At 37.6% G+C, this 14,081-nt stretch overlaps 1 protein-coding gene across 1 annotated transcript in view; it reads left to right on the top strand.

Moving 5' to 3' along the window:
* Positions 1–1,428: 1,428 nt before the first annotated feature.
* LOC124162630 (delta-sarcoglycan-like) overlaps positions 1,429–14,081 on the top strand; it is a 440,414-nt gene continuing 427,761 nt past the window's right edge. The window contains exon 1 of the mRNA XM_046539222.1: positions 1,429–2,684. Coding sequence (XP_046395178.1) covers positions 2,436–2,684 — 249 coding nt within the window. The 5' untranslated portion in view covers positions 1,429–2,435. The remainder of the gene's footprint in view (positions 2,685–14,081) is intronic.

The raw sequence follows: 14,081 nt of genomic DNA on the forward strand, positions 1-14,081 counted from the left end.
CAACCAATTTCCGAGGGACTTCCACTTTTACGCTGAAATGAAGTTATGGCTCGGATGGAAGTGTTTTCAAACGGGCGATGAGCCTCATGGCAAAGGCATAATTCATGGGAAGTCATTGGCGGCAACATTCCATGAAGAAGGTACAATAAAGCTTGTCCACTGCCACGACCAATCACTCAATCGCAGAGGCGATTACGTCCAAAGGACACCACAATTGTGCTCAACATTTAGCAACGAAATATTTTTTAATGAATCACTTCCTCTTCTGATCATGAACCATCGGAGGTTAAAAAAACGGCCCTCGAACCTATGACTGATGCGTTTTTAGTGACAAAATAGGGCGAAAATGCATATTTGGCAACTTTAAGTTCGCTCCTACTCTTCTCTCATTACTATCCCTCCCTCATAAGCAAAGCCCTCCTAGAGTGTCCGGGATGTCACGATAGCTCACTCGAAAACATGTAATGAGCACGTTATAGTATGCATTTCATTTCATCGTGGAATATGAATCCCTTGTACCCACATCATATGGTCATAAAAAATCCCTGGTTTTTTTGCCTTGGGTTGATGCATCTTGCATTTCTTTCAGCGCATTACATATTTTCGTTCCTTTGCCAAATCATTGTAACGCGCTTTCCTCAATTGTGGAGCCTGAGTCTGGAAGGGAGAGGCCCGACGGATCCCTTTTCCAGTCACCGCTTCGAGGTTGGCAGAGAGAGTTAACCGCGAGTGCTGATCCCATATCACTAGTTCCCCTCGCAAGCCTTTCCTCACGATTCCCCTGCCGCGCCACCTGCACGTTAAGATCAGACTCACACACACAGACATACCTGTCCTCATGCACACTCGCTCATTCGCCAGAAGAGCACGAGCCATTCATGCCCCGCTCACGTCCTGATAGTCACTACCAAACTCAACTCCCACACATTTCCCCTTCCCACATCACATACACGCTGCATCTTTTACCCCCACTTCCTTCCATCCCTTCTCCACCCACGCGACTGATACAAACCTCTCCCTACTCCTAATATTCCCTTCAATCCCACCCCCAGTCGGTCTCAACAGAGCCTTCTCCCCCACATCCCTTGCGAAGAGGTTTTTTCCTCCTCCTCCCCACCACTTCTTCGCCGATGCCGAAATCGCCTTATTGCGCATGTCCCACTCGTCTTGCGGATGGAAGGGGTATCAGAGGATAGGCAAGTGCGGAGAGGGTTAGGGGTTGGGAAGGAGGCAGGTAGGGGATGGTGTGTTGTCGGAGGGGGTGATATTTCGCGGAGGGAAGGTAGAAGGGGTTGGGGAGGAGAAAAATTTTCGGGGTGGGGAGGAAAATTTCCCACCCCTCTTCCCTTCCCCTACCTTTCCCCACCCCTTCTCCTTCCTCCCACCCCTCTACACCCCCCACCGTCCCTCTCTTTACGCCGACGGCTTTTACCGTAAGGGGAACCAGTTGCCTCCGAAGCGCCGTGCGGTGCGTTACCCCTTCAATATCTTGCTCTGCCGCGACATCGCGAAAAGTTTCTCGCGCGACGAGGGTTTATATATCGCGCACCCGAAAAAAAAGAAAAGAAGGAATTCGTCGGAATTGTTCGCGAGTTATAGCATTTTTTTCTTATTTTCATGGGTTAAATATCTTCAACTTTTTTTAACTTCTCTCTTCATTTATCAGGAGCGCGAATAAATTTTCGCACACCCGCATGCTAGAGCCGCGCCTATTTTAAGGTTATTCCACGATTTATTTCGCCGAATGTGAGTTATAAGCCCCGATTGGCGGAGAAAATCCCGAGGCTAAATGGCAATAGGATGAAGATAGCCCAGAACTGACAGTGGCTTCTCAAAAAGTAGTAAGGAGAGGAGGGTTCGAGTGATTGATGAATGAGGAAAACTTCGCGCAAAAGTCGTAGAGTTTAAAGGAGAGGAAGTAGATTTAAGTACGCTTCGGTTGAGAAGTTAACCCTCAGTGAGTACTCCTTACATGGTTTTATAGTTGAGATAAATTTATCTACTGCTGTCATGATACACTTGAATGTATGCCATGAGTTAAATCTTCTCACCGCCGATTTTCCCAGTGGCCTAAAGACTCGATGATTCGAGATCAAGTTAATTCAGAGGATAAAAAGACATACGGAAAGATTCTCCACAGTCATTACTTAGCGAGTGCACCAGAGTGGGATTACTTTTACCAAAGACAAGACAATTCATGAAGAATAGATACAGAGGCTTTCTACGGGATAAAAAGTACGTCCAGGCGGAGTTTCGACTTTCCTAAAAAGACTAACTACTGAAATAGGAGCGCTGCAGTGTATAAGAAGAACTATAAGAGTAAGAGGTTTATCAAAAGGTTTCTACATTGGGAATAGTACTTTTCCACGTTACTGCATCACCGAAGGATGGCTCAAAGGACAATAGGGTGAGTGTGTGTCCCTACGAACGACACCATGCAGCAGCCCATCATGGCACCAGGGAGTCATTCGCTCCCTCGTGCCCTCAACCACCAGCCCCCGCCGCCGCCGCCCCTGCCTCAGGGCCAGCAACACCAGCTGTCGGCGCTGCCCCTGACGAGCGCCAACGGGGCAGGAGGCACAGTGACCATTGGCGGCGGCGGCCTCATCGGCCCCGCGGAGCGGCGCGTCTGCTTCCCGGGTGACGGCGAGGAGTGGAGAAGTGTGACTACCACCGCGAACAAGGTAGGCGGCATCCAATCTTACAGAAGTTCTATGAGACCATAGTGGGCCATATTTACGATGCTTTTTGGACTGGAAGTGACTCTATTCCACCATGAGAGAGTATCTGACGGATGATAAAATAGATTATTTCATTTATCGTTGTATATTTCATTGAATTATTTCTTATTTAACTAACGTCATCCTCGGTTTTTCTCCGACCTTATTTAGATTGTAGGCTTTCCCGGTTAACTTGTTGAAGGATTAATACTCATGTTATCTGCCTGGGAAAATTTCCCCAGTAACTGTCCAATAATTTTACCCCGAGGAGAACCTGCGAAGAATCTTTTCAGCCTATTTCTGCTTTAATTTTAATAATGACATAGGATGAAAGTTAAAATAGCATTCTATCACTTGAATACCAAAATGTTTCGTCAGACATCCAATAATATTTACTTATTCAAGCCTTTCCTCGTGCTCCAATTTGACATTGCTAACGCACCTCTGCAAAGAGAATAAAGAGGGATACCCAAAATGGCATTAGTACACTGCGTTCCTATTTATACGATTTCGAATGGACATCAGCGTCCATTACACTGTATGTGAAAATAATATCAATCGATTCACTAACGATCCTCTAATGTTTTATCCATCATTCCTCCTTGTATTATTATAAATGTGCTACACGATAAACGATTAAGTGTCAATCTACTAGGTTCTGTGTAAGGCTGTCTGAGGATTTACGAAAATGTATATTACCTAATTTTATTCTTTTCTCAGACTTTCTCAAGATTTGTTTCTCTTCAACAGAAAGAGTCGACCACTGTGTGGTCTTAATTCCGTCGGAACAGTATATTGCAATCATAGACAACAGCAATCCCGCATGTGATAGAAGTACCGACAGACAGATAAAATTTGCAGATATGGGTTCATGCTTTCCCTATCCATCCACCCGTACATATCCATTCGCATAGAAAAATATACGATACAGTCGAGGCTAAGGTAGTGCTTTATTAGGTACTATGCAAGGTTTTATAACTGTTTTCGATAGATCCTCATGGTTCCACGGGTATTTATTGGTATCCCACTATTCCAAGACCCACTACAAATCAAGGTTTTGTTTACATCATTTCATCATGTCATCTATTCATTCGAATTCTCACAGCAGAAATGCTTTATTAGCATTAGAACTACGAGAGAGGAAATCCAAAAGATAGGTAAAACAATCTCGATTTCTATCTATTTTCAACATACTTTCCATGCACCGCTTAAAAATATCACGCGCAAAATGAGAAAGCGGCCTTATTATGTTCTATACAAAACATTCACCGCAGGTCTTAAAAAATATAAACATTTTCGATCCTTTCCTAATGTTTTCTCCAGATCGACGATCGTCAACGTCTGCCTACTAAGAGCCAAAGGAAGACGTCCCCTTACTACGCGGCATCATCCTTCGCCGGCCTTTTCGCATCAGCAAATGCTATTTTTTAAAATTAGTTTTGTTGGTGGGCCATTCATTTATTTCTCTCTCGATAATGGTCAGTAGAGTGCGTCGTAATGCCCCATATAATACTAAAAATGGCCTATACCAATACTTGATTTTACGAAGTGTTTCAAGCTCATTGCTCTCAAGCAAACAGCGCAATGTTAACAGTGGTCAACACAAGAGTGTAAAAGTGATCAAATAAATATTAGAATGAACAGTCATGCTTATATGGTTCACAATCAATTACTGTTGTTGTCCCGTTTCATAAGCCCAACGCACGAATAGTTCACGCAAATGAAATGGAATAGCCTGGAGAAATCATCAGACAGATCAGGAAAAATACAATCTATTTTCTCGAATCATTCCCTCCATGTTTTCTGAAACCATCCTAACCATTATGAGTAACTGAAATTCCTTCGATTAATAAAAATGACACCAAGTAGTCGTTGCTAAATATGATTAAGGAAGAAAGGTTGGCAGCAATATTTACTTTTTCGTAAAAAATACTCTTCACTCTTATTTAGAATCCTGTGTCTTCCAGCAAACTTAGATAAAACTAAAAAGGGGTCTTATTCACTGTATTTTTATAATAAAATAAATAAGATGACTTTTGTCGTTGTCCCATTAGTTTTCTCTAGTTTCAGACGTACAATGACTTCTTTGCCAGTTGAAGTCCTAAGGTTAATTTTTTTAAATATAATTTGAGGAAAGAGAAAGATAATGTCTGAGTGGAACGGATATCTGAAAAAAACTCTATAATCCTAAGTTGAATTCACTATTTCACCTGAATCACATTCCATTAGGTGTTCAGAAATTCGATTAATATATTTTTAAGTGAAATACTAAAATACTAGACTAAAGATATTTGGCTATGGAATTTTATAATTGCAACCACACCCGAGACTAAAAGGAGATAAAAAAAAAGATATGATAGAGTAACTTAAATAAAGCTCGCCACATACATAATCCTAATATGAGATTTACTCTGCCTTCGGCAATATCCAACGATGATTAGGCCTACTGCTATGCATCCATCCACAAGGTGTATCGGGAATCCGCCGCCAAATATTCCATTGCAATATTTTAAAAAAATAGAAAAATTGTAAAGATAGGCATTTCTCTCGAATGTGGTAGGAAAAGAGTTGAAAATTTCACCTCGTGGCGTATATTTAGCGTACTTAGGATTCCACCTATGGTACTGCGTTCAAAAAATAGATCTACGTGCATTTAATTTTGCCAGCGCATAAAAATGCTGGTGACTGACGCCAAGATATCCGTCTGGGATCTCCTGTTCTGGCACAATTTACCGAAATTTTCAAGTCCATCCACTTAAGAGTCCGGCGACCCAAATTCTATGCCACATGGCACATTGGCTGCCTCCATCGCCAGCTTGCTCAGCATTTTCTTCACGCAACCCAAACAAAATGGAGGCTATGAATATATGTGCTCCCTCAGATTTTTGGCCACGACATAACCATCATCAAGGACTCATGGATTAAAAACACCAAATTTTTTCCCTTATTCCCTACTCAAGCAAAAATTCGTAGTTATATCCTTACATCTCTAACGGGGTAAAAAGAATACATAAGCAATATCATTTTTTATTCATATTTCCTAGATGTTATTTTAAGACACGTTTTTGTGTTCGATTAATATTTTTCCCTGTGCTGTGTTTGAAATATTTCTCCTCGTGCTAGGGTTCGCCATGACTTAACAGGTCAAAATATCATTTTCATATATCATTTCGATTGAAATTTGTGTTTTTTAAGTAATTGGTCTCTCGGCAGAACATGAAAGTAACTTTCCCTTTTTTTGCTACTATGGGCAACGTCAGAAAATGCATCAATATTTGTCGAAATCCTCTTTTGAACAAAACTATCATGTTTTTTCTCAGAGCGTGTAAGAGAGTATATTTTCCAATTTTACGATATCAGCAATGGCTGCTAAAGCAATACCTTAGACTAATATACGACCTTTATGATGGAAGGGATTAGCAAAGATTCCGTGAAGTTGGACGAGGATAAGGTTTTTAGATGACATATGATGTAAACGCGAGATACTTGGAGTTTATTGAATATCAGTGGTCAAAACGAATGATGCAGTCACTATTCTCTAAAATACATACAAAGTTTACGACTGGTACGCATACATTCCCACTAACCATATGTGTATATCATAAATAATAACAGATATGTGTCTCACTAGAAATTTTTAAGACCGAAAAAAATATCCTAATACAAGTATCGTCATGAGCGGCAAAGGAGTTATTTTTAATGTTTATTTAAAGGGGTTATTTACATAAAGGGGCCTCTTTTCTCATTGTAATTATTTTACTTAGCAATTAATTATTTCCTGGAGTATGCGTCAAAAATTCTTGTCTTTTCTTTTCCATTATGTGAAATAGCATTTTTTTACATTTCTTAGTTTCTTATGGTAAAAATATCATTGTAAAAATAGTTCACCTCCTCATGTATTGAATTATTCTAACCATTGGTCATAGCCCCGATGAAAATATAAGAAAATTTGGACGCGTCGGCAAGCATTTTGCATTTCATTTCACTGACCTATATACTCCAAGATAGAATTAATTGCTATGTAAATTGAGGGCATGATGAAGAAATCGAACTATTGTTGCTGAAATGTATGGGAGACAGAACCACTTGCAGCTCTATTATATACGAACGACGAACACCTAAAAGTCTTTTTCCTGAATACTGCCAGTTTGTCAAAAGAAATCTTTCACGTTCATCGCCACCATCCAGACTCTTCTTTTGGCATAATCGATTTGCCTCTCCGATGACATAATGATAATGCCTGCCATTCAGCAAATTGAACGGGACCAATTACACGGACAATAGTACCCTTGCTTTCCTCCTCACGCCCGTCACAAAAAAATGATTAATAGTCCAAGGAGATTCAGCTGAAAGGGAGGGACTGGAACACACGGGATACGTAATTATATTCACTTCGACGAGCGGTGAGTGTTTCACTTAAAAGTGCTTTGAAGGGAGAAGAGTGAGAGAAATTGCTCAAGAATTTAAACGATACTTCATGGAGCCACGATCCCAACACAGTAATAAATTTGTCACTCTAGAATGTGAACATCTATACTCATAACTTGAAGATATCGGAGCTAATGTAATACGTAAAATATTGTATATAAGTTCAGCAATAATAAATATTTGTAAAAATAGTAGCGTGATTTATTTCGTCACAAGTTACATGTAGATAGAGTAAGAACTGAAGAAATGGAAGTTCGGCCATTTTTACGCGCGGGATATTTTATTGTCGACTATTCTTTCGTTACAGAGTAAAATTATCATTGTAAAAATTCAAGAAAATGTATATTACAAAGTTAGTTGGAAAGGCAAGGGAAGTTATGAGAGGGAATAGGGGTAATTTTTTTATTTCCAAACCCATTAACGTATTGAACAACAACAAGTATTGAATGACGGATCAAAAAAGTAACTACGAAAACATACAAGAGGCAGAGACCAAGAAAACGATTTTTGTGGCAACGGGGGATCGAAAACGTGGTACAAAAAACACGAGAAATGAAGTACAAGGAATTTAGGAAGAGTAATTACATTAAGGATCATCCAACTCGTCATCTGTGACGGGTGGATTTAATGTACGAAACCTATTAAAATCTTCTTTCCGCTACAAATAATTTTTGGCCCAAATGAGGGAAGCATGTTTCATTTTCCTCGCTATACTTTTTACACATTATGCATTTAATAGCTACATAGGAATAATTGAAACAGTGTTCATGATTTAAAAAAAAATCCCAGAAAGTTAATTATCTCACTTAGATAAAAAATTGAAAATTACTATTTTCAACTCGCGTATAGATGTTGCAAATCATTGTTAAAATTGCGAGTGCATCTAACGTGTTCTCTCAAGTGAAAGAATAAACAGTTATGTGTGCAACAAGCTTAATTGAATACCTTTGTGGTACAACTACTCCCTTTTACAATGAGCAATATATAAATAGCAGCAAAGACTACAATTAACCCACAATTTAGTTTTTCATTAACAACTACGGAAACAAAACAACGATTTCTACTCTATTCTATACGCTAAAATTAAAAATTGTCGACCTGTCGACACTGTCAAAAATTATCCTGTCGACACTAAATTTGCTTTAATATACAAAAGTTACGCAAAATAGGATAAATATATAGTATTGTGCTCTTTCTAGCATGAATAGTCAACTACATTGGCCATACTGTTCTAATATTATTAATAAGTAAAGTATTAAAAGTATTATAATACTATGCTACTTTTATTATTTATTATTGATTATTTTTTATTCATTTACTTTTTATCATCCTTATTTCGACCCGTGCGGAAGTATGTGTGCTAATAAATTAACTTCACATTGAAAATTGGGCGATTCCATTAGCAGGCATAGGTGATTCGAAAAGACGTAGGCATCAGGTTTTCAAGGAGACTGAATTTTAAAGAGACTGAAGAGAGACAGCAGAGCATAAGAGGGTATCTAAATCCCGCTTGATCGGTATTTTTTCGTCATGAGCAAGACATTCAAACCGACACTATTGTTTAGAAACTACCATGGTGGGCATAATAGATCTTGGGAACAGATTCCTGCGTATGAAATTGGAAACTTTGATTTCCATATTTGTCATATCAACTATATATTGAGATAAGTCGAGTGTATATTGTACGTTGAAAAGATGATATTACAATAAATGTAAAAAATTTTCTTAAGAACATCAAAATCATAATTCAACTCTGCAGAAGATTTAAAAAAATGGCAAAACCCGCTGGCATGTCATAACGTATTTTGCCGGCTCAAAATTGTGAAAATTATTCATAAAAGTACACAATTAATGAATATAAGTAATTAATTTCTGTATAAATTAACTTTTTTGATTATTTTATGCAGCATTGATCATGTATAATTTGATGTTAAAAGTCAAGTGCCAATAAATACCATTATTATTAAAAAAATATGTGGGGTACATGTAGTGTAGCGCATGCTCGTGGAAGTAAATTAGGATGTAAATCCTCTGGTGCATATTGGTAATGGGTAGACTCCTGCCAAAGACCTCTGTTGATGACTTTCAGGGTAAAATGTAGATGTACTTACGTTTCTCTCGTCTGCCATTGGTAGACACCGCATCACGCCTCGTGCATTTTCCTCATCTTTCCCAGTGTCAGGATGCAAAATGTGAGTTTCTTTGGAGTCAAAAGAGTGTAGATCAGCTCCCTGTATTTGACGCGCTGGTATAAAATCTTCATGAGGAATGATCCATCCTCAGCATTTATTCAAATTAAAATTTTGAAAAGCAGGAAAATATTTAAAAATGGTCATTCTAGTTGCCACGAAGGTAATTTCAAGATGATAACGAATGTTTTATTTAAGTATGGAGTCATGAAAAAAGACAGAAGCCGACGTAGAAAGCGGAAACCTCATTTAAATAAGAGTAAACTACTAGAGTGGCGATGAACCTCATCAGATGGGATTCAAACTCCCGACCTAAGATTAGCCAGCGAGGACCCGGCGCAACCGAGTTCCACTTTTCAATGGATATAATTCCGTAGCTACTTGATGAATATGGCAATATTCACTTTCATGCATACTTTATTTCTCATCTTTAAGTTATTCACACTAATTTTTAACTCTCACAATAATTTATGACGCTTCGATTTTTCGAGAGAACGATATTAAAAAAAAAGACCGTGACAAATTGGGAACATATTCTTTGAGCAATATGGTATATTTTTAGACTCACGTCATCCACAACTCCAAAACGTAGCACAATGCTAGTTCGGCACGAGTAAACTCTCGCTGCATGCAAGGGTAAGATGACTAGTGCCGATTGGTTCATTCTGGGTGATGTAAGATTAATAACTGGACTTATCTAAGAAACTGTACGGTGCTCCGAGTAAGCTTGACGTAGACAGATTGGCTCTTCCAGCACAAGAGAAATAGGCATTGACTATCGAAATACGATCTTTGCGGGACATATTTTCATTATCCATAGACAAATAATTCATTGCTATCTTGAAAGTGACTGCGCTAATCACCTATTTATTTTCTGAACACTCTGGGAAAACTATAATTAAGCTAAAATAATAAAAAATCGCAGAAAACAAGGGTTAATTAGTGGAACGTCCGAATTTTTGGAAAGGTGACCTACTTATTAAATCACTTTTCTAGCCACTAAATCATGATGAAAAAAAACGTGAAAAATATTAAGTTTGAGATATTTTAGATCAAAATGTCATTCATTCATGTCCCTCTGCCGTGTTCCGTCTTTTCTATGAGCGAAGAAAACCCTGAAGTAGATATGTGGAATTGATTCTCTTGTTCTCATGTAAATGTTGCGCTGAGGTTTAACGATTGCAAAAAATGCACGGAAAAGAATTAATTTACCAAACATGATCAATTTAAATCTCTGAAAAACTTTTTCTCTCAAGTCAGTTCAAAAAAGACAACAGAAAAGAAAAAAAAAGGAATGCTAAGAACAACACTGGTATGAGGAGTTACACAAGTGTGAGATGCTAAGTTTAATAAAGTGGAGGAAAATACGGAAATAGCCAACTTTTATGCAGCATGAAAATAGATTATGTTTGTCTATTAAAGGATAAAAAAATCAATTGTTATAAAAATAAAATTATGCTATCTTTTTTTTCCAATTTCTCAATAAAATAATTTATTTATCAATTCATGCATTGCTTGGAACTATTAAAATAAAATCAATTTAGACGTCGACGTTTCCTTTATTCTTTATACATACACCTTGCTTCATCATTTTCAATTCGTTTTTCAAACAATTATTTTCTCAAATGTCTTCTTTTCTAACCATATGTGAGTGAGAGCTGTGTAGGAAATTTACTATTACTATTGTGCATAATTCAGCTAAAGATATTCTCGATCATGGACTCATTTGAATATAATAGGCTGCTAATTGATCAGCTGCAATTGAAAGCTGCTAATTGATCAGTAAATAGCATATAACACATAAAAGGAATAAAAAAATAAATTGGTTTGCGTAAAAGTTGCACGCACAGTCATGGGCTTTCTTGCTGATTCAAAAAAAGATAACAAAAATGAAAAAAATGAGAACTGAAAACAATTCTATTATGAGTAGTTAACTAATGTTAGATGCCTTTATGACGTTGAAGAGAATACGAAGGGAACCACAAGAGCTGATGTTAAAAACGCCACTGACACAAAATAATCCTATGATACATTATACGTTAGGGTTCAGTTAATGCTGAATCAAACGATCATTTTTCCTTCAATTGTCATCACGATCATCATTCAGTCCTTAGAATGGTAGCTCAAACGATAGGTTTCAGGGACCAAAAGGGTGATGGCTCCACCCACAATTTTCTGAATCACACGGTCATTTCTACTGCTTTTTCTTACATTTTTCGTATTTGCAACCGTCATTCAATTAACCCACTATAACCCAATGTTGCCTCTAATAAAAGAAAAATGTATAAATATTCAGCTCTATTCAGGAAACACTTAAACTAGGTTTTCTTTTGTGCTGTAAAATTAAATGGTGAAATATAAGCTACCACAATTATTATGATGGAGATGAAAATTTTCACTTTTTCAAAATGAGAAGTCTTGAAATTTGATATCTCCCAGAAGCAGCCCTGGGTTAGGAAGGGTTCAAACCCAAGTTTGGCGTCATTGGCTGTTTGTGTCCGTGCGTTATGATTGGCTAAAGGAAGGTGCCAGCGATGTCTTCAGCGACGGAGAATGGGACATGCCGAGTGAGGAAAAAACGGATGTGAAGCCCATCCCTAGAGCCATCGTGGAAAATGATCACGTGAAACGGCATTTTTTTCCACTATTATTGGAGCGATAATTGGAGTGATTATTGGAGCTGTCCCTGGAGAATGAAGAAAAAATTGATCTCATTATTTTGGCTTTACCATCAAGTCAGGGAAAACTTTCTGATATTTCATTTCAACGAATATTGCATAACTAAATACAAATTACTCAATAAATCTTTGCATTACAATCTATAAGAGGGTAGTTTCCTTAATTAAAGAAAACGAAAGGCATTGACTGCGATTCGTTACCCACCATTTTTGTATTCATAATATACAAATTATTTGGTTTTAGAAAGCCCAGGTTAGACAAATTTGTTAATGGTCAATTTTTAACCTCATTTGAAAAAATTTGAAAAGATTGGCGGACATGTGACGCCACTCCACTTGATGTCACAGGGACCTAGGTGTTATACGAGTAGTCAGGAGTTTTACATCGTCTGAGATTACCAATGGATTCATATGGCAGTAAGCTCAGAGAAACATCTCTAAATAATCACTTACTAAAATTGCCTATTGTCGGAAAGTTTCTTTCATTTGATAGGGTGTTTTACCTTAATAATCCTTATTTAAGCCAAGCGCTACCTGCTAGCAGGGTACTCTGCTACTTGCTAGCAGCCTGCATCGTAGCGGCTCTCATAGCCTCGCACCAAAATGGTCTCACACGGTGGCAGCCGGAACCAGAATGACGTCACACGGGCTTTTCTTAGGCGTCACGTTTTCGCGCGCTTAAAATTTTCACTTTTAATTTAATCGCGAATATATATCGTCCTTTAAAAACCTAAAATCGTGAAATACGTACTCCAGGAGTAAAAATCTTTCGATAAAGGCAATAAAAAATAAGAAACCACCCTATTCTATTAATATACCTTTTACAGTGTCGTATCTATGGGAGGAGATGAGGGTATAGATCCCCCCAAAAGCCTCAGAGAAATAATATATTTATTTGAAACTAATGTCTAGTTTTGAAATATAATAACAGCATCTGCTTAATCACTTAAATTGTAAGAGCCAAATTTATGTAAAATCTATATCCAGGCAAGTCATTTTTCAAAAACTTTCCCCGGTTGGATGGGGGAGGGGTCGCCCTTCCCAGATCCCTCCATAGCATATTCGTATTTACGCCTCTGACCTTCTATATAAGTAACAATTATGTAATTAAATATGAAGTGAAGAGCAATATTAATAGAATTAATGATTGTGATGAAATATTTTAATACGTTATTCTAGGAAACATCTGATGTTTATTCTAATGAAAGCCGAAGTCTACCTATATACTATAACTATAACTTGTAAGTTAATAGGAGTAAATTATATTCAATCAGTAATCCACGAGCAACTGTTTAAGTTTAAAAATATTCTATCAATACTGTAAAATTGAAATGGAATAAAGATACTGTTATTTGTTTCGGTCACATATCGGCATGACGCTAATGAATACGACACACCTGCCGTTAGTATTGAATTCGAACATCACTGCTACCAAAATTTCACTCCAAAAACACACAGCGGCACCTGACGTCAATGCATCCGCAAATTTATTTCTAGCTGTACATACGCTCCGGGCTATGCAATGCCTCCGGCTGGCGCGCGCTCACCGGCAGGGCATATCCTTTTAAAATTCAGTCCATGATTCACCTCCGGATACATTTGCGCGTCATCCCCCTGTCCTTGCAAATTAATGGAAATAAAAATTCAGAGCGGGACATAAAACCTTTATGCTCGATAATCGATATCGTTTTTTAATGTAGACGGAGTGAATTGGCTAACGAAGTTGAGAGAGAGGACGTGAAAATTATATACCTACCGTTCCGAATGTGATATTTTATTCAGATAAGCATCGACTTATTTTTTAACGCCATAATTACTAATTAATACATTATCGATTGCTATAGCAGAGATCAATTTGAACTTATTTAATCGAATTGTAATAAAGTGGATGAAAAATAAAATTATTTGATTATTGTCTCTGGTTGCCATTAACATTGTTTAAACAATATTAATTTATGATTTCAATTAGTTTAAAAAATGAATCATTAAAAATAATATGAGACAGATTTCAGTTTTCATTACATTAAATATAAGATGTTTCCTAGAATAATGAAACAAAATATTCC

Source organism: Ischnura elegans, chromosome 7, assembly GCF_921293095.1.
Source record: "Ischnura elegans chromosome 7, ioIscEleg1.1, whole genome shotgun sequence".
NCBI classification, from domain to species: domain Eukaryota; kingdom Metazoa; phylum Arthropoda; class Insecta; order Odonata; family Coenagrionidae; genus Ischnura; species Ischnura elegans.